Below are 22,796 nucleotides of genomic sequence, written 5' to 3' on the forward strand. Positions count from 1 at the left end.
CTGCTGAGTTTCAAGGACTGAGTGAAAAAGTCATGAACCCTTTTCTATATATGTAGCGTTGGGTTTAATTAACCTGTGAAAGCAATACTATCTGAGCCTGCATTCTGGCCAAGCAAGTGAAGACCCCCACACCTGACATGCATAAGCTTTAGATAGATTGCGTGCACTGTGTGTAGAGGCTCTCGGTTGCATGATCAGCCTTCTGCAACCCTTAAATTTTGCCAAAACAGACCACGTGCACTTGAATAGGGAATTGAACGGACAAGCAATTAGACCTATGGGCCCCAAATATGGCATGCATAAACAATGTCTTATGAATAATGACATAGTAAAGATATGAGAATATGTCCCAAAATGCAATTGACAGAATTGGCTATACATCAATTAAAACGTGCTTTAATTTTATTAAATTGAAAAAAATAACAAGGTGAAATGCTCCCAAGATAAATATTTAGATTGCATTAGAATTAGGTTAACCCTTGGGGTTAACATTACATTTAATGATATATTGTGACGCTCGAAATATGAGGCACGACGAACGTCGAACTGTGCAATACTTAACGTTTAATGTGAACAAACACGTGAAGCTCCGTGCGAAGTGCAAACAGAAAACACACCTCTCACACAGGCACGAAACTTTAGACAACGACGAGCACAAGACATTGCGCGAACGCACATTAAATAGGTGAATAACGCTGACCCGCGTGATCTCGAGACAAGGCACAGGTGCGACCACGAACACGCTTACAGACAAGCCACACCCACGGACCTACATACATGGACATAACGGCATGCAGACAACGTAGCGGGACGCCCACAGGGAAGGGTCCGGAGCTGTCACCGTGACATATATATTTAATATTTATAAATCAACAGGAATTTCTGTAAAGCACTTACAGCTTTGGGATGTTTAATGTTCCCCCAAAGTTTAGGCTGAACTGCATGTGGTTACATGAGGTTTTTGTTTTTGTAATTTTTAACTTATTGACAGTGCTTCTGTTATGTAGGATGTTATCCAGTGTGTCCAGACGACAAACCCTTTTTTGATGAGCAGAATAGCACCTGTGTTGACACATGCGACCCAATGTGCATCATCAATGGAACTGTGTATAAACCTTGGGAGGAAATCCCAAGTAACAAGCCATGTCATTCATGGTACACCAATTTCCTTCTTACATAAAATAAAGTTATATAGTTATATGTTCAAAATTAAAACTTATTTTGATAAATGTAATGTAATCAAATTTGTCTTCTACAGCTACTGTAATGAAAATAGAAATGAAACATGTTTACCACGACCTGGTAAGTCAATATATTACACACCACATGACACACACACACACACACATATGCACAAATATGTATATTATTTATATATATATTATTTATCTTTAAATATTTAAAAATGTATTTTATTTAAATTAAGATCAAATTCATAGGTACTGCTATTTGATATTAAACATTAAATATAATGCCAACAGTAATTACATTAATTACATGTTCTTTCTCTTCTAAAAGGGTGCTGCTTTTACAATGGAAAAGAATATGGTGAAAATGAAACCATTTATGATGTAACAGACAACATGGGAATGTGTTATTCTGCCATCTGTATAAATAGCACAGTTGTGAATATGAGTGAGCCATGTAACACTCCCAGCACTCCACAAACTGAAACAACATCCTACATTATAACTACTAAGACTATACCAGTTAGCACTACTAAAAGTGTACTAACACCAACTACTTTTGGAGGAACCTCAAACACTCCAAGCAGTTCAACACCAACAACTACTGAAACAGAAATAACCACTTTAATTACAAAACAAACTTCAAAAATCACACAAACACCTTTTGAGTCATCTGAATCACCAACTACAGCAACAACACCCACAACACCAGCAACACCCACTGAAACAACAGAATGTGTCATATGTGAATGGTCTGAGTGGTTCAATGTGGATTATCCCTCAACAGGCAGTGACATAGAAACATATGAAAATATTAAGAAAAAAGGACATACAATATGTGAGAATCCAGAAGACATTCAGTGTAGAGCAGTATCTAACCCTGATATGTCTCTTGATGAATTTACAAAAATTACAGGTCAGGTTGTTGAATGCAGTGTTTCATTTGGTTTAGTGTGTGAAAAAGATAAACAGACAATGAGGCCGTATAAATGTGTTGATTATAAAATTAGGGTACTCTGCTGTAACCCATGTGTTACTGCAACACCTAACGCTACAGTCACAATGGTAACGTCTACTACTCCAGTGATTACATCTGGACCAACAACTCCTGGGACAGCTACCAATACAAACACAGTCAGAACTGGTCCGACTAAAACCACTCGTCCAGTATCTGTCCCACAAGGTCTCAATACAACTACAGTAACAACAGGAACACCACATGTGTCTACCTCATTAGCTGGAAGCAGTTCAACCAAAGCAACAACTACCCCACTTAACACAACTCAACACACAACATCTAAGACAACAGAAGCATCTACAACTGGAAAAACTACTGAAGCAACAACTATCCCATTTAAGTCAACATCTCAGCAAACAAGTGAGGGAACTACTGTTGTGACCATTAAACCATCGACAACCTCACCTATTTCTACTCCTAATATTTCTACTACACCTGTCACAAAGACCACAATAGTACTGCCTACAACAACACAAATAACCACTCTACCAACAAGTAGTTCAACACCATCATCTGCACCATCAACCATTACAGCAAGTACAGGATCTCATGCATCACCTACACCAACTAAAATCGGTACCACATCTACAAGAACAGAGCAAACATCTTCTACTGGGAAAACTACAAAAGTAATCACTACCCCAGTGGTTACATCAAGTCCAACAACTGAACAAACGAGTGAACAGTCTACTGTTGTTACTACAAAGCCATCTACAACCTCACCTGTTTCTACCCCTGTTGTCTCTACCAGCCCAGTCACTAAAACCACAATGATACTACCTACAACAACACAAGTAACCATTGTACCAACAAGCAGTTCAACGCCATCATCTACAACAACTAAAATTGGTACCACACCTACAGAAACTGAACAAACGTCTACTACTGGGAAAACTACAAAAGCAACAGCTACCCCAGTGGTTACATCAGGACCAACAACTGAACAAACGAGTGAAAAGTCTACTGCTGTGACCACAAAGCCATCTACAACCTCACCTGTTTCTACCCCCATTGTCTCTACCAGCCCCGTCACTAAAACCACAATAATACTACCTACAACAACACAAGTAACCACTGTACCAACAAGCAGTTCAACGCCATCATCTACAACAACTAAAATTGGTACCACACCTACAGAAACTGAACAAACGTCTACTACTGGGAAAACTACAAAAGCAACAGCTACCCCAGTGGTTACATCAGGACCAACAACTGAACAAACGAGTGAAAAGTCTACTGCTGTGACCACAAAGCCATCTACAACCTCACCTGTTTCTACCCCCGTTGTCTCTACCAGCCCCGTCACTAAAACCACAATAATACTACCTACAACAACACAAGTAACCACTGTACCAACAAGCAGTTCAACGGCATCATCTACAACAACTAAAATTGGTACCACACCTACAGAAACTGAACAAACGTCTACTACTGGGAAAACTACAAAAGCAACAGCTACCCCAGTGGTTACATCAGGACCAACAACTGAACAAACAAGTGAAAAGTCTACTGTTGTGACTACAAAGCCATCTACAACCTCACCTGTTTCTACCCCTGTTGTCTCTACCAGCCCAGTCACTAAAACCACAATAGTACTACCTACAACAACACAAGTATCCACTGTACCAACAAGCAGTTCAACGCCATCATCTACAACAACTAAAATGGGTTCCACACCTACAGAAACTGAACAAACGTCTACTACTGGGAAAACTACAAAAGCGACAGCTACTCCATTGGTAACATCAGGTCCAACAACTGAACAAACGAGTGAACAGTCTACTGTTGTTACTACAAAGCTATTTACCACCTCACCTATTTCTGTACCTATCATTTCTTCAAGTCCAGTCACAAAAACCACAATAATACTGCCTACAACAGAAGTAACCACTTTAATTACAAAACAAACTTCAAAAATGACACAAACACCTTTTGAGCCATCTGAATCACCAACTACAGCAACAACACCCACAACACCAGCAACACCCACTGAAACAACAGAATGTGTCATATGTGAATGGTCTGAGTGGTTCAATGTGGATTATCCCTTAACAGGCAGTGACATAGAAACATATGAAAATATTAAGAAAAAAGGACATACAATATGTGAGAATCCAGAAGACATTCAGTGTAGAGCAGTATCTAACCCTGATATGTCTCTTGATGAATTTACAAAACTTACAGGTCAGGTTGTTGAATGCAGTGTTTCATTTGGTTTAGTGTGTGACAAAGATAAACAGACAATGAGGCCGTATAAATGTGTTGATTATAAAATTAGGGTACTCTGCTGTAACCCATGTGTTACTGCAACACCTAACGCTACAGTCACAATGGTAACATCTACCAAGACATCAACACTATCGAGCATTTCCCCAACGTCATTTACATCAACAAGCAATACTGCATCGACACGACCACCTCATGTTTCAAGTACAACAACTGAAGGAAGACCAACTAAAACAACCATGCAAATTACTACTGCAAAATCTACAAAATCAACTACTCCAGTGATTACATCTGGACCAACAACTCCTGGGACAGCTACCAATACAACCACTGTCAGAACTAGTCCAACTAAAACCATTCCTCCAATATCTACCCCACAAGATCTCAGTACAACTACTGTAACAACAGGAACTCCACATGTGTCTACTTCATTAGCTGGAAGCAGTTCAACCAAAGCAACAACTACCCCACTTAACACACCTCGACACACAACATCTAAGACAACAGAAGCATCTACAACTGGAAAAACTACTGAAGCAACAACTATCCCATTTAAGTCAACATCTCAACAAACAAGTGAGGAAACTACTGTTGTGACCATTAAACCATCGACAACCTCACCTGTTTCTACTCCTATTGCTTCTACAAGCTTCAGCACAAAGGTCACAACTGGATTATCTACAACAGAAGAAACCACAAACATAGAACAAACTTCTACAACACAGCCTACAACTACAGTTGTAGAATCAACTACATCTGAAAAATCCATTATAAATACAACCCTAAGCACAGGTTCATCTGCACCATCAACCATTACAGCAAGTACAGGACCTCATGTATCATCTACAACAACTAAAACCGGTACCACATCTACAAGAACAGAGCAAACGTTTTCTACTGGGAAAACTACAAAAGCAACAGCTACCCCAGTGGTTACATCAGGTCCAACAACTGAACAAACAAGTGAAAAGTCTACTGTTGTGACTACAAAGCCATCTACAACCTCACCTGTTTCTACCCCTGTTGTCTCTACCAGCCCAGTCACTAAAACCACAATAATACTACCTACAACAACACAAGTAACCACTGTACCAACAAGCAGTTCAACACCATCATCTACAACAACTAAAGTTGGTACCACACCTACAGAAACTGAACAAACGTCTACTACTGGGAAAACTACAAAAGCAACAGCTACCCCAGTGATTACATCAGGACCAACAACTGAACAAACGAGTGAAAAGACTACTGTTGTGACTACAAAGCCATCTACAACCTCACCTGTTTCTACCCCTGTTGTCTCTACCAGCCCAGTCACTAAAACCACAATAATACTACCTACAACAACACAAGTAACCACTGTACCAACAAGCAGTTCAACACCATCATCTACAACAACTAAAGTTAGTACCACACCTACAGAAACTGAACAAACGTCTACTACTGGGAAAACTACAAAAGCAACAGCTACCCCAGTGATTACATCAGGACCAACAACTGAACAAACGAGTGAAAAGACTACTGTTGTGACTACAAAGCCATCTACAACCTCACCTGTTTCTCCCCCTGTTGTCTCTACCAGCCCAGTCACTAAAACCACAATAATACTACCTACAACAACACAAGTAACCACTGTACCAACAAGCAGTTCAACACCATCATCTACAACAACTAAAGTTGGTACCACACCTACAGAAACTGAACAAACGTCTACTACTGGGAAAACTACAAAAGCAACAGCTACCCCAGTGATTACATCAGGACCAACAACTGAACAAACGAGTGAAAAGACTACTGTTGTGACTACAAAGCCATCTACAACCTCACCTGTTTCTCCCCCTGTTGTCTCTACCAGCCCAGTCACTAAAACCACAATAATACTACCTACAACAACACAAGTAACCACTGTACCAACAAGCAGTTCAACACCATCATCTACAACAACTAAAGTTGGTACCACACCTACAGAAACTGAACAAACGTCTACTACTGGGAAAACTACAAAAGCAACAGCTACCCCAGTGATTACATCAGGACCAACAACTGAACAAACGAGTGAAAAGACTACTGTTGTGACTACAAAGCCATCTACAACCTCACCTGTTTCTACCCCTGTTGTCTCTACCAGCCCAGTCACTAAAACCACAATAATACCACCTACAACAACACAAGTAACCACTGTACCAACAAGCAGTTCAACGCCATCATCTACAACAACTAAAATCAGTACCACACCTACAGAAACTGAACAAACATCTACTACTGGGAAAACTACAAAAGCAACAGCTACCCCAGTGGTTACATCAGGTCCAACAACTGAACAAACGAGTGAAAAGTCTACTGTTGTGACTACAAAGCCATCTACAACCTCACCTGTTTCTACCCCCGTTGTCTCTACTAGCCCAGTCACTAAAACCACAATAATACTACCTACAACAACACAAGTAACCACTGTACCAACAAGCAGTTCAACGCCATTATCTACAACAACTAAAATCGGTACCACACCTACAGAAACTGAACAAACATCTACTACTGGGAAAATTACAAAAGCGACAGCTACCCCAGAGGTCACATCAGGTCCAACAACTGAACAAACGAGTGAACAGTCTACTGTTGTGACCACAAAGCCATCTACAACCTCACCTGGTTCTACTCCTATTATTTCTACTACACCTGTCACAAAGACCACGATAGTACTGCCTACAACAACACCAATAACCACGTTACCAACACCATCATCTACACCATCAACCATTACTACAGTACCTCATGAATCATCTACAACAGCTACAATCAGTAGTACATCTACAGCACCGACACATCCTCCTAATATCTCTACTACAACATTTAAAACAACTGAGCAGTCACTTACCTCTGGTCAAACAATGAAACCATCAACTTCCCCTGTAGTCACATCTGGGCCAACGACTAAAACACATATAACGGTTATAACAGGTGGAACAACTACATCTCCTCTGACATCTTCCTCACAAGTTCTCATTACAACTACTATAACGGGAACACCACGTGTATCTACTTCATCAACTGGACGTCCAAGCACCACACCGTGTTTCTGTATAATAAATGGCAAACATTATCAACCAGGTCAGTTATTCAAACTACGTAATGATATGAACCTTGATGATTATCCATTGCTACAATAGTTATTTATTACAATATTATTAAGATTATTATTTAGATTTGTGTTTTTGGTTTAATTTTTGTCATTTTCAGGAATTACTTTCTTTTCAAATCAACTTCTTTCATTCCCTACAGGAGAAATAATATTAAATAAGACTGACATCGGTTCAGGCATTTGTCTCACCATGAATTGTTCTGCTAGCTGTGAAATTCAAAACAAAACAGAACTGTGTGGGCACCCATCCCCTTCACCCACTCCACACTATGACTGTCCACCCTGGGAAGTAAATGTGAGTTGCACACAGAGCTGCCTTTCCACAAAGAATTGGAGAAAAGTAGCAAAGGTTTTTGACAGTGTTAACATTTATGGTGTACTTATTCTATTTTGATGAAAATCTTTGTAGCTTTTTGTGTATCCAATGAAAAATAATTGCAACTTTAAAAAATCATGTTTTGTTGTAAATCTTTTCCCCCTCACTTTTTCTAGTGTTAAAGTATGATCTTTATCTTTGAATTGTAGTGAATTGTAGCTGTTGTGTTGTGTGATAATTCCTAGACCATCATTAAATAACAAATGTGTTGGCAGACAAACGAAACCTTTGAGGTCTGTAACTGCACCATGGCCAGGTGCATTGAGGACAACATTATTGAGATCCTCCCCTTTGAGTGTCCACCTGTTCAAAACATCACCTGTGTAAATAATAAGAAGCCAGTGTCTTTGCCTGATGAGTGTCTGTGCATCGAACAAGCTTGTGACTGTACGTAAAAGAAGACTGCTCACATCTGCAGTTCATCCAAGATCATAACACATAATTCACAGCAATAATATGTTTATCACTCATGGCCTACATTTCAGTTACCAAATCCAAGCCAAGTACAACTTTATTTTCATTTTACCCTTGGAATTTAAACAAAATATTGGAACAAAATAACATTCCTTCAAGGTTCTTGTAAGTTCAACATCTTAGAACTTATAGTATGAGTAGACATTAAAGCACACAATTTGTCCACGGACAACATATTGTGCATTTACACAGACAATACTGTACAGGTCAGTAAATTAAAATACAGTAAATATGTGTTGTACAACTGGGCTCAAAGACTTGTACAGTAAATTATGCATTATATACAACACATACAGTGACACAATAATTAACACTGTGCATAGAACATGCATTTTACATGACAAAAGCACCTTTTTCATCAAATAGTATCAGAGTTCTATTTTACTTTACTTTCAAATGAAAAACTAATGTTAAAATGTCAATTTCATTTCCATTGTAGGTGTCTGTGAAGGCTGGGGAGACCCTCACTATATAACATTTGATGGACTCTTCTATAGTCATCAAGGAAACTGCACTTATGTTTTAATGCAAGAAATCAGACCTAAACACAATTTGAAAGTCTACATTGACAATGTCAAATGTGACCCCCGTGAGCCTGTATCCTGCCCCAGAGCTCTCATTGTGCACTACAACCATATTGTCATCACATTGAAAAATAACAACCTTGTAGGTGCTGCAAACCTGCAGGTAATCTAGATGAACCTCTGTACAAAATGTTTTGAATACTTTTCTTACAGCTGTGAATAATGAGATATGACATTTTTTTACATTCAATAGGTTGTGCTAAACCATCAGAGGTTTATAAAAAAAATTTCTATTGAATTTTATTTATGCAGGCTTCAATAGGTCATACGGTATTAAGATTACCATTTGCAAAAAATGGCATGAGAGTGGTGAGCTCAGATGTGAACTTAATCCTGGAGATCCCACAGCTCCAGGTTGTAGTAACATTTGGAGTTACTGGTTTTAGTCTCTTCCTGCCATTCCGGTATTTTGGGAACAACACACAGGGTCATTGTGGTATGGAAACATATTTACATTTACTTTCATGACATTTAGGACATTCTTTTATCCAGAATAACTTACAAAGGTTCCTGTGTGTCTACTTGTACTAGCCACATACTTGCTAAGATTACTAAGTAACTCATAATGCCAGAAACAAGAGTATGTTCACAGTGATAGTACATTGTGGACTTCACTTTGACAGGGACCTGCAACAACAACCAGGCTGATGACTGCAGGCTTCCAGATGGGAAACTTCTTGATAACTGTGAAATAATGGCAGACTACTGGCCAGCTAAAGATCTGTACAACCCAGACTGCCCTGTGCCACCACTTGTGCCCACTCCTCCACCCACAAAACCTCCATGTCCACCCAATCCTGTGTGTGAGCTCCTCAAGAGCAAGTGAGTTGCTTATCAGTTCTGCTAGGCTCTTGCTTGTTATACAGTATACAGTATATATTGAGTTTATTCATCATGACATCAATTGTATTATTAAGGAAATAATTAGAAATTTTCACCTTAGGTCCACTGTGAGAGACATAATCTAAAAAACAAATCCAGAAATCATAATGTATGATTTTTTAATCATTTAATTGTGTTACTGCTGCAAATGTGTACTTAAACACCTGCCAATCAGCAAAAATTCTGGCCCTCAAAGACCTGTTAGTTCGCCTCTATAAAAGTCCACCTCCACTCCACTTATTATTCTAAATTAGAAGCACCTGTTTGAGGTCTTTAGCTGCATAAAGACACCAAAGAGCTGTCCAAAGACACTAGAGACAAAATTGTAGGGCTCCACAAGGCTGGCTTGCTGAAGGCATTTAACCATGTGCCTCGAGGATTCCTCTGGGGGGTGCTCCAGGACTAGAGGGTACTGGGCCCGCTGCTACAGGCTATCCAGTCCCTGTACAAATGGAGCAGGAGCATGGTTCGTAAGGCCATCAGTAAGTCAGACTGGTTCCCAGTGGGAGTTGGACTCTGTCAAGACTGCCCTTTGTCACCGATTCTGTTGATAACTTTTATGGACAGAATTTCTCGACATAGCCAAGGGGCAGAGGGGCTTTGATTTGGTGGCTTCAGGACTGCATCCCCTTTTTATGGATGATCCTGGCCTGTTGGCATCATCAGGCCAGGACCTACAGCTCTAGCTGAAACAGTTTGCAGCCGAGTGCGAGACAGGTGGTATGAGAATCAGCAACTCTTAAACTGAGACCATGGTACTCAGTCAGACAAGAGTGGAGTGCCCTCTCTGGGTCAGGAGTGAGTCCTTGCCTCAAGTGGAGGAGTTCAATTATCTCAGGTTCTTGTTCATGAGTGAGGGAAGGATGGAACGAGAGATTGACAGGCGGATCGGTGCAGCGGCTGCAGTGTTGTGGATGCTGTACTGGACTTTTGTGCTGAAGAGAGAGCTGAGCCAAAAGGCAAAGCTCTCAATTGGGCAGCACGGTGGCTTTGTGGTTAGCATGTTTGCCTCTCAGCACTGGGGTCTTGGGTTCAAGTCCCTATCTGAGTGGAGTTTCCATGTTCTCCCTGTGTTTGCGTGGGTTTCCTCTGGGGTCTCCGGTTTCCTCCCACAGTCCAAAAACATGGAGGTTAGGTAAATTGGCAATCCCAGACAAATTCTCCCTGAGTGTGTGTCTGTGTCTCTCCCTGAGTTGTTGTTGTCTGAGTGTGTGTGCTTGTATGCACAGTGGTGGATGGTGCTCTGCCACTAAGGTCTGTCCTCTCTCTCCCCTTCCTGCACCCCATTCAGTTCCCCAGGGGGCTGTGGATCCCGGTAGAGAGTACGCTGTGCGCAATTGGCTGCCACTTCTCGCCGATGTGTGATTGGTTGTCTGTGACGTAGCTATGTTTACAATTGTAAAGCGCCTTGGGTATCCTGATAAGGTGCTATATAAATTGAAACATTCATTCATTCAATTTACTGGTCACTCTGCATTCCAACTCTGGTACTCTGGTCCGGATGCCACCTGAGTGCCTCCCTTGTGAGGCGCTCCAGGCATATCCAACTGAGTAGAGACCCTGAGGAAGACCCAGGACATGCTGGAGAGATTATATCTCTTGGCTGTCCTGGGAAAACCTCAGTATTCCCCAGAAGATCTAGAAAAGTTGGCTGGGAAGAGGGAAATCTGGGCCTCCTTGCTTAGGCTACTGTCCCCACAACCTGGACCCAGATAAATGGATGAAAATTGATGGATGGATGGATGAATGGATTACAAATTATGATTTATTGCATATATATATCCATTTTCATCCCCTTATCTATCTATTTATCTATTTATCCATATATATATATATATATATATATATATATATATATATATAATATGAGTCTGGGTTTTTTATTTATATATAGTTGCTATAATGCTTATGTTTTCACCTACATACATGAGTCTTGATATATTAATACTCCATGAAGCTTGATATGTAATATATATTTATTGTTCAGTATCAGTAACATTTCATGTTTGGTGCAAGGGTCACACTGCAAGGGATGAAGCAGGATCCCAAGTCCAGAGTAGTTTATTTAACGAATAGTGCTTAGCACTAGCAAACACATAAAACATGAAAGCATTTACGGGATATGGTCAGAACAAGAACTGACATAGATGTAGACTAACACACACATTTAAATACACAAGCACAAACAAGACACATGTGCAACACATACCATTAACAAAAAAAGACGTGTCACGAATGACGCAGACGAACACACATGGCAATGTACACATAAACGTAAGCATACATTGACGCAGACAGAGATAAACACACACACACAACACACCCATGCTTGCACGTAAACACAGACACACAAGGACATGAACAGACGTAACATGCAGACAGTCACGCCTGAGGGAGGAGTCAGGAGTCAGGATTGGACAACATAGAACACCTGGAAAAAAAGTCATAAATTTTTTTTTTACCACTGAACTTAATATATGGGAGATGTTTTCAATGTCTTTTTACATTTTTTTACAGCTTGTTTAAAGAGTGCCATCCCTTCATCTCCCCTGACAACTACTTCAAGGGCTGTCAATTTGACAGCTGTCACATGACAAACCCTGCTGCAGTGTGCACCAGTCTACAGACCTATGCCTTTGCCTGTTCCCAGTTTGGCATCTGTTTGCACTGGAGAAACCATACTGACCTGTGTGGTAATTCTCACCAAGCATATACAGCATGCAGTTTTATCAACCTTCTGATTGACAGACACACTGAGAATAGGTTTAAAAAAATATAAAAAATAACAAGCCTTTTACTCCTCAGCTGTTCAGTGTCCAGGTGACAAAGTCTACAAACCCTGTGGACCTGCTGAGCAACCTTCCTGCCAAGACAGGTGTGCCATTATATTTATAGTAAATGTACGATTGTCCATTATACTTATACAGTACACGTTTATTCAGTATTTATAGATACTTGCTCACAGTTCTTCCTCTAACAGCATATTGATTTATAAATTAAAGTTATGAAACATGGCTTTTACATGTCTTATCTGAAGGCTTTAGGGTTAAGATTAGTTTGTTAATGTAGTTATTTGAGATAGGCACATGTTTGGCTGTGTAAGATGGGCTGAAATGTTGGCTAAGAGGTAAATTGTGTTGTGTTGTGTTAGTTAGTTAAAGAATGCTTTTATACAGAATGCTTTGATTAATGTCAAAATAATTACAGAGACAATGAATATTCTGTACTACTCTTAATTGCAGGCCTAATGATTATACATTGAATGTAACTACCGAGGGTTGTTTCTGTCCTGATGGAACATTACTCTTTAACAAGGAGTCCGGACTGTGTGTTGAAAAGTGTGGTAAGTGGTCTTCATGGAAGCATGGTATAAGCAAGCCAAATACACCCAACAGCCAAAAAAGTTTATTCTTGTACAATATGTATTGTTGCTTTGTGTGAATTAGCAAACTGTGGTTACCCTGGTTATAAAACATCAGAATTATACACTGTTTATCCAAATGGTGCATAGACTGTTTATCCACATGGTTTGAACAATACAAGGTAAACATGCCTGTGTTTGCTTTTAACAAGCACCTGTAGATCGTATTACAGTAAAATTGTGCTTAGGAACTTGCAATGTTGGTATGTTGGTATAGATCTGTAAAACCAAAGTTATCTACTGTAGTCTATGCAGTTTTCTATCATTTACAGTGAGAAAAATAGTAGGGTATTTGAACACCCTTATTTTACTCACTGTATGCGTGTGCACTGTAATGGTGTTAATCAGATGTTACAGGATTTGAGCAGGTTCATAATTACAGCATGGTAATATCTGCCTCATTGTTTATGTCTCTACAGGATGCCTAGACCCATCTGGCCAAGCACGAGAGGTAAGATGATATTAGTTTGAGATTATAGGTAACACTGGCTGATGAACCAATACTATAACACAATTTTCTTGCTTTCAACATCAGCCCGGAGAGCAATTTCAGCATGGCTGTCAAGACTGTGTTTGTGATGAAGCAACTATATCTGTGAACTGTAAAGCCAAGCAGTGCTCAAATAACAACCAAGTAACATGCAGTGAACCAGGCTTCGTTCCAGTCAATGAGACGGACCCCTCTGATGTATGCTGCACCATAGTCTCCTGCCGTAAGACTACATACTTTGAACTCATGCATTTCAGATTCAAGCTTTTTTTTAAACAAAAATGTTACCCATCTTTTCAAATTTTGCCCATGTTATGCTCTTAAATCTTGCTGTATTGTTCATTGGCTATGTAAAATGTCTGACGGTGCAAATATAGGTCTCAGTCTCTTTCAGTTGCACTAAAATTCTTATAGTTTTCTTTTTACTTTAGAATATTTTCACAGTATTTTTCTGTTAATTTTAGGTATACCGGAAATTTGTTTTTCCACAAAAACACCATGACTTATTGTTACTGTCCACTATTTCTTTTAGATTGTGACAGCAGAACATGCCCCAGTATAGAAGAGAAGTGTAAAATCGGCTATACTCCTGTCCTGAAAGTGCCAGACGGAAAATGCTGCCCTGAACTCACATGTGGTATTAATATCTTTGACAGTTATTACAGATATTACTCAGCTTCTTCCTTTCATATATTCACATTACCATTGCTTTTTCTGTTTGTGACGGATCATACAGTACATAGAATCAGTGCCCACAAGATTTAGATTTTTTAGTTTTTAATTTTTTGGTGTTCCAGAGCCCAAGAAAGTGTGTGCGCACAAAAATATGGAATATGAGGTAACAACTTGAACTCAAAATGCCATTGATGTTAATCATTTTCAGCATTCTTGTTTATTTCTCTGATACTATTATAATAGTATATAATTATTATAAAATGATCTGATACTTTATTATTCCACTTTAAACCCCTTCAAGCCCGGTACTACAGTCCCTGTGGTGGACTGTCAGGAGTGTAAATGTACCTGGGATGTGGATCCAAAAACCCAGCTGTATAAGATCAAGTGTGAGTTTGTGACATGCAATACGGAGTGCAAGCCAGTGAGTATTGTGTAGTTTTCTCTGTATTGTACACATCTAATAAAGTCCTTTCTCAAAGTGTTTTACTCCACGTTATTTAGTTTGGACACGAAAGCTGTAGCTATACATGATTAAACTGTAGTGGATTAGACCAGATTAAACATAGTTGAGAAGGTAATATTAGTGCCTGGTTGTGGTACTGTATAAACTGAACTACATATGTGAATAATGACAGACTCTTGTAATCTGTCCCATGAGTAATTGAAAGGGAAAGGTTTGTGCATAGATTCAATCTAGAGCATTTTTTTGTATATTTATTCTTATTGGTCATTTGAATCCACCAATAATACATATTTCTGTTTGTCTGTGCATCTGTCATTCAGGGATATGAGTATGTGGAATCAGACAATGATTGCTGTGGGAAGTGTGTGCAGTCCAAGTGCATAGTTAACCACAATGGCACCACACACCTGTTGCAGGTAAATGTCAAGCAGTCAGCCTGGAAAGCTTTGAACTGTAACAACTGTTCCAATGTATATGCTATATTTTTGCAACTGGAAAAGTCATTGCGTAGCAGACAGAAAATATAGATTTACCAGTGCCGAGCCTTCATTCTTTAATGTTTAACTCTCCATAAAATAGATCACTTTTAAGCCGACATTTGGGTTCATGAGGGTTTCCAGCTATTGTTGGGATTTAATTGTGGATGATGTAGCTTTGCTACAATGTGCTGGCTGAAATCTCATATGTTCTAATTTTCTCTCTAGACTGGAACAGAATGGGCCCCTATAAACACAGGCTGTAACTGGTTTACCTGCACATTCACTGGCGGAGAGTATATTACTACCAGCTACAAGACTCAATGCCCGCCTCTCAACATCGACAACTGCGAGCCTGTAAATATTATTCACACTTACACATATATACACACACTCAGACACAAACACATACATGCTCAAACAAATATTATATAGATGCCATGTAATGGGATTTAATGTAAACACATCATCCGTGCCCACATAATTACCAATTTAGATTTTTGGTCTTTACATTTTACTTAACAGGTTTTTGGAAGAAGATACTACATTCTAACATATAATTATTTTGTTTTTAGAAGAATGTTAATGTCCCCCTTCATCAAGCATTGCTCCTAGTACTAAAGCATTCTTGGGTGTCATTTAACATATTAATAAAATTACTTTCACTATACATTTTTGAAAAGGGTTGTGTAAGCAAGCATTGCCAAGCAACTTTCCAACAAATTGTACTTGAAATTAAGTGTTTTTGGTTCTATGTGATGGCTGCATGGCCACATGGCAGAACAGTTGTGATGTTCTGGTCTGATCTTTGATATGCAGGGTACAGTGCAGCTTTCTTCTGATGGCTGCTGTCAAGTTTGTGAGTATCACTTTACAATAATGTATCTTTATAAATCTCAGCATCTGATTGAGTGCAATTATCAACTTTCAAGACACTTTTATATATTTTTATTCAGCTTAAATATAAAATTGTGTTTCTGTCTTCAGGTGTGGAGAAGGAGAAGGGATGTAAAGTACAGTCCACTTCTGATTACATCACTGATAATAACTGCATGTCAGATTCCGTTGTGGAGCAAACACATTGTGAAGGAGACTGTAACAGCTACAGCAAGTAAGAGCACACACACACACACACACACACACACACACACACACACACACACACACACACACACATACACGCACATCTATACACACAACCCACTCACATCTATCTATCTATCTATCTATCTATCTATCTATCTATCTATCTATCTATCTATCTATCTATCTATCTATCTATCTATCAGGTATTCTGAGCTGGGCTCTTCCTCCTGTAGCTGCTGCAAGGCTACCCGTACCACTAACCGTACAGTGACCCTCAACTGTATGAATGGAGACACAGTACCACACACCTATGTCCATGTGGAGGAGTGCAGCTGTGAGCATTCTAAATGTATTGCAAGCAAAAGCTAGCCTGCACCACATATACTGAGGTCCTGAGTATCTACTGTGCCTGCAGTGTCACAGAGAAAACCATGGTTTTCATCATCCTGCTTTGAATTTGTCCATTGGATATTTTTAGATTTCAAGTTAGATTATTTGGGCAATTCCTTGCTTTTTTCTTATAATTGAAACTGTTTAAATAAAATGCACTATGAAAATTATTTCTAATTTCTTTGTTTACATCCGAATATATATAAATTGCATCAAGCCACAAAGAATATAACCTTCATTTCAACATAGACAGTGCAAATGCAAAGCAAATACATGATTAAATCTGTGAGTAAAGAACACTCCATTGTAAACATTTCAGTGTTTACTATGTATTATGAGTGTGCCAAGGATTATGGATTAGCATTAGGGTAATTTGTCATTCCAAACATCAACACCTGATACTGTGATTCAGTGTTCCATTCAATGTGTAAATCAATTGAAAAAATATAAAATAAACTATTATTCATTAATAATCTAGCATTATTTCCCAAGGTTAGTACATTATTGCCAGTACATTATAGGATGAAAGTTATATAATGTTACAGGTTGAAACTTCATATCACCCTATGATATGTGGCAGATACCATCAATAAGTTGAGAAGAATAGGTACTGTAATGGGGTGACAGAAGCAGCAGACACAGAGGATGGTGCAGTGTTCTCATTACAGTTTTTACAGTTTTTTGTACAGTTAATTTGGTACATTTCTTAAATCATAATTTACATTGGCATCACAACTAGTGCATTTCTCAAAACAGTTAGTGCAAACAGCAAAACTCAATGAAATACCTGCAAAGCACATACATCACTCAAAATTCTTTGTTTTTGCTTCAAAAGCACATATTTAGTTCAATCAATTTGTCAGTTCCATCAGAATATCTAGTCTGTGTGCCATCGCCTATGAACAAGGCAGTCAAAATACTTAGCCATGTTGTCAGTGCAACTATAAATCACAGTCAGTACAGACTGTAAGTATATTACAGTATTATCTAAGTTTTGATTTCAAGAATGCTGCACATTCTGTGGTATATCAAATTAAACAATATATGTTATGCACAACATACAAACTTACACAGAACACAAACTTACACATCATGTGGGAGACTGATAGAAAGAAATTCAGAAAAGACAGACAGGTGACTAGAAAAACTTCAAAATTAGAAACTTACAGTATTCTACACATTCAAAACAACCTGAGCACATACAGCCTCCTCTTGTTGAGGTGTGAAAATGGAACCTCAACCCCAATATATATATACGGTCTCTGGTCCGTGCTCTCACCTGCACTAACAGTCTGTGTCGTGGCCCGGTTACCTCATCAGCTCTGAGGGCGACACACTGCTACATCTTTGTGCTGCGCGGTTTGTTTACCGCAAAGTCTAGCGAGCCACTAATACTTTTAAAACCGGCGTAGAGGAAAACACGCATTTGACTGTCTTCACATTCTCACACGAGTTACTAATTCGCCAACTACTGGCGATCGATCAATCGCGATATAATACTTATTTTTTGTCCATTACACCCACCCACCCCCCACCCCCCAACAATCTACACTCGACACCCCCCCCCCCGTCTAAATTTTACATGTCCATGTATGATGTGGCTCTTTGCCGTAACACCAGTGGGGAACCGTCAGGGCCCTCTATGCCCTCTCAGAGGGCCTAAAATATTCTTAAAACATAAATATATATAATATAATGTATCCAATTTTATTTTATCTACTTACAGTTTGACAATCGACATCTAAACAATCACAAAAATATAAGCAAATAAATTATTCACCCGTGTCTATTCAATCTGTGTTGGAAGGTGAGGGGTTAAGTGGAAGCCTGTGAGCCTGTGTCTCCCCCTATCAGGACTGTGATGCCCGCTATTCATTTACAGAGGGCCAGGCCGTTTGAAAATTGACCAATCATATCTTCCCTCTTAGTGGGCGGGCTTAACTGTATGATAATTTCCGCCCGCTGTGGCGACACTAGCTGTCGTTAGCGTACCACTGCTAGCTAGTTTCTATTCATTCCTTTGATGCCCTCGTGGGCGTTGTTTACATATTCCGCTCCCGAGGAACACGGAGCTGTGAACCTTATTTTGTCGGAACCTTATTTTGCTTAAGAAGTTATCTAGTTCAGATGTTATTGTTTATTGCGTTTTTAAAGCTGTACTGTCGTCTTTTTATTTTATTTTTAATTGCAGTTAATTTAATTAATTAAAATTAATTAAATTTTTTTTTGGGGGGGTGGGAGCGGGCCCAGGTATAATGGTCACGGTTTGCTACTGCGTAACACAGTAAAAAAAGTGGCTCTTGGTCTCTGATGGGTTGGCCACCCCTGTCCTATATGGTATAAGAATGCAAAAATGCAAAACAAAAAATTGAATACAGTAACATAAGCAAGAAATACAGTCAGAATTTTTGTCAGTGTGCAGCATTACAGCAGAGAGCACATTTCTGAATTACATACATGTTTTCTCTATGAAATGTTTGAATGATTAAAAACAGTTGTCCTTCAAATATTCCGCTGCATCCAGCCCTGTGTAACGCTGGGGTGCAGTGGGAAGGACGAGACACGGATCCTTGCATACGCAGCCAACGTCACTGCTTTATTGATTTTGCGTTGCGCAATACGCGCACAAAAAACACAAACTCACACACACATGCAACGTGCAAACTAAAGACAACAACAAGCACACGACACTGCGCGAACGCACATTAAATAGACAAACTACACGAGCCCCGAGTGATTACGAGACGGGCCACAGGTGGGACGAATGAACACACGCAGACACAACCACACCCACGAGGAGCCACAGACGCAGACGGCAAGACGCAGACGACGTAGACACACGCCCACAGGGAGGGGTCCGGAGCTGTTCCGTGACACCCTGGCATTTTTGGTTTAGACTGGCCCCTCATAATTAGCGGAGCACAACCGACTTGTAATTTATGTATGTGGGGTACGACGTGAAAAAAAAAATAATAATTATTACTGGTTAAAATAATTGGATTCAATCTTAGCATTATTATATCACAATCACTTTTATGATTTTATTGAAATTATCTCTAATATGTATTTTCTCAATTTCTCCGATTTAACAGCTCAATTCTAATTCTTCAGGTTAAAGGTGCTCCCTCGTTTAAACAGCTATAACATGTAGGCTATTTGTATGTGACTACAAACAAAGCTGCTTTATGAATTCACGCAACGCAAACATGTCTTAAAATCATTTGACACTGTTTTACTCTTATTCAGTGTGGGCATATCTTACACTTACACTTTACACTTACTATAGTTGTGCTTAAATTGCAAAGCTTTTATCTATCATTTATAAGTTTTAAAATCTGTCATTTTACTTGCTTGAGTGCTTTTTAAAACATGTTGAACCACAGGGGCTACAAATTCAAACTACTGTGCAGCCTATCAACACACCTTTACACACTAAAACTGGTAGTTGAGACACAATGACCACAACATGAATGAATGTTCAACTTATATAGCCCCTTCCTAGATACTCAAGGTCGCTTTACAATAGCCCCTTCCTAGATACTCAAGGTCGCTTTACAATTTTAACACAGGTACAACTCTTACACTACCAATCACACAACGGCGAGAAGCGGCAGTCAATTGCGCACAGTGTACTCTCTACCGGGATCCACAGCTCCCTGGGGGACTGAATGTGGTGCAGGAAGGGGAGAGAGGACAGACCCTAGTGACAGAGCACCATCCACCACTGGGCACACAAACACATTCCTGCACAGACACTCAGACAACTGCTTTTATTGAACATGAAGACACACAGACATACTCAGGGAGAATTTGTCAGGGAATCAGGGAGGGCCAATTTACCTAACCTCCATGTCTTTGGACTGTGGGTGGAAACCCACGCAGACATGGGGAGAACATGGAAACTCCACTCAGATAGCGACTTGAACCCAAGACCCCAGTGCTGAGAGGCAAACGTGCTAACCACCAAGCCACCGTGCTGCCACACAACATACGCCTTGGGTATTCAGAAAGGTGCTATATAAATCGAACATTCATTCATTCATTCATTCATTCACACATTTTCTTTGGCCAAAGCAGCTGTCTGTGCATGTTGAATTGTTGTGGTCCATACACAAAGCTATATGATTTTTCAAAATAAAAAAGACATTTATAACAATCAGTATTGTGTTTTTTGTAGTAATTTTCACATAAAATTTTATTAGCAATTTGGATTTTTCATTTGATGGGCACCACTATAAAAGAGTTATCAAAACTAACTCCAGTTCAGAGTTATATTTTACTCCGTGTGGCAGTAGAATTTTAACTCCATGGGAGTTAAGTCTTAATTCCTAAAAAGAGTTGAAAAATCAACTCCTGGAAAAGAGTTACTGTAACTCCACACTAGAGTTTATTCGATGGTCACGCATGTACCCCCAAATGTAGTTAATCTGAACTCCCAGGGAGTATATTCCAAAGACCAGAATTTGCTGTGTAGAAACGGATAAGTAATATTATCTCTAACTCTGCTACTGCACAGAAGACTTCAGTCTTACAGAGTAAACATCTTCAATATGGTTACAGTTAATTACTAAGCAGTTCTTTTCACACAGACTGCGCTATAGTGTCTGCATGGACATGATTAACATGAATCACACATGAATATAATCAATATTTCCTTCACAAGGGTAAGACGCATTTTGGTAAACATGACATAAGCAATTGATAATGTAAAAAACAACAGACAATTGCCCTTGTCCATTTGCAAAATGTACAAAAGCATTTGCAAAATGTGAAATACAATGAGAAATACAATTATGATATGCACAAGTGATAAGGAGATGTGGAGATTGAATGAACAGTTATATAATTCTGATCTGAGAAATGAACCAAATGGACTGAGAAAAACTGTAATAAATTATTATAATGAATGCCCATTTATCTGAATCTGAATTGTGATGTTAAAATGTGAGTTTTCTTCTTCTTCTTCTTTCGGCAATTCCCGTTTAGGGGTCGCCACAGCAGATCAAACTCCTCCATCTGGCCCTGTCCTGAGTGTCCTCCACTGACACACCAGCCACTCTAATATCCTCTACGACTGCATCCATAAACCTCCTCTTAGGTCTACCTCTCCTCCTCTTGCCTGGAAGTTCCATCCTCAAGACCCTCCTACCAATATACCTCTCCTCCCTCCTCTGTATATGTCCAAACCATCTCAATCTCGCTTCTCTAACTTTATCTCCAAAACATGCTACATGTGCTGATCCTCTAATAAATTCATTTCTGATCCTATCCTTCCTCGTCACTCCAAATGAGAATCTCAACATCTTCATCTCAGACACCTCCATCTCCCTCACCTGTCTCTTTGTTAGTGCCACTGTCTCCAGTCCATACAACATAGCAGGTCGCACTACTGTCCTATAGATCTTTCCTTTAATTCTAGCTGACACCCTTCTATCACAGATCACCCCAGACACTTTATGCCATCCACCCCACCCTGCCTGCACTCTCTTCTTTACCTCTCTTTCACTTCCTCCATTACTCTGTACCCTCGACCCTAAGTAGGTAAACTCGTCAACCTTCGCCAAATCAACTCCTTGTAACTGGACCTGTCCACCGTCTACCCTCTCATTCACACACATGTATTCTGTTTTACTCCTGCTCACTTTCATTCCCCTGCTCTCCAAAGCAAATCTTCATCTTTCCAAGCTCACCTCCACCTGCTCCCTACTCTCACTACAGATCACAATGTCATCAGCAAACATCATAGTCCAAGGGGACTCCTGCCTAACCTCGTCCGTCAGTCTGTCCATGACAATTGCGAGCAGGAAGGGACTCAGGGCTGATCCCTGATGTAGTCCTGCCCCCATTTTAAACCTGTCTGTCATTCCTACCGCACATCTCACTGCTGTCACACTGTTCTCATCCAT

General features: G+C 39.6%; 1 protein-coding gene across 2 annotated transcripts in view; it reads left to right on the forward strand.

Annotated features, from left to right (window-relative positions):
• Positions 1–17,300, forward strand: part of muc2.1 (mucin 2.1) — a 34,612-nt gene extending 17,312 nt beyond the window's left edge. The window contains exons 26-46 of one of the 2 annotated variants that reach the window (XM_076990903.1): positions 1,008–1,155; positions 1,259–1,302; positions 1,519–7,539; positions 7,711–7,865; positions 8,162–8,333; positions 8,860–9,107; positions 9,257–9,440; positions 9,628–9,826; positions 12,404–12,579; positions 12,692–12,761; positions 13,129–13,229; positions 13,727–13,758; positions 13,843–14,020; positions 14,330–14,434; positions 14,595–14,635; positions 14,774–14,896; positions 15,259–15,354; positions 15,643–15,771; positions 16,234–16,273; positions 16,402–16,525; positions 16,704–17,300. In XM_076990903.1, the coding sequence (XP_076847018.1) occupies positions 1,008–1,155; positions 1,259–1,302; positions 1,519–7,539; positions 7,711–7,865; positions 8,162–8,333; positions 8,860–9,107; positions 9,257–9,440; positions 9,628–9,826; positions 12,404–12,579; positions 12,692–12,761; positions 13,129–13,229; positions 13,727–13,758; positions 13,843–14,020; positions 14,330–14,434; positions 14,595–14,635; positions 14,774–14,896; positions 15,259–15,354; positions 15,643–15,771; positions 16,234–16,273; positions 16,402–16,525; positions 16,704–16,869 (8,552 nt within the window). In that variant the 3' untranslated portion in view covers positions 16,870–17,300. The remainder of the gene's footprint in view (positions 1–1,007; positions 1,156–1,258; positions 1,303–1,518; positions 7,540–7,710; positions 7,866–8,161; positions 8,334–8,859; positions 9,108–9,256; positions 9,441–9,627; positions 9,827–12,403; positions 12,580–12,691; positions 12,762–13,128; positions 13,230–13,726; positions 13,759–13,842; positions 14,021–14,329; positions 14,435–14,594; positions 14,636–14,773; positions 14,897–15,258; positions 15,355–15,642; positions 15,772–16,233; positions 16,274–16,401; positions 16,526–16,703) is intronic. The other variant, XM_076990904.1, reaches the window with a different exon arrangement.
• Positions 17,301–22,796: the final 5,496 nt, after the last annotated feature.

Source organism: Brachyhypopomus gauderio, unplaced genomic scaffold (genome assembly GCF_052324685.1).
Source record: "Brachyhypopomus gauderio isolate BG-103 unplaced genomic scaffold, BGAUD_0.2 sc79, whole genome shotgun sequence".
Taxonomy (NCBI): domain Eukaryota; kingdom Metazoa; phylum Chordata; class Actinopteri; order Gymnotiformes; family Hypopomidae; genus Brachyhypopomus; species Brachyhypopomus gauderio.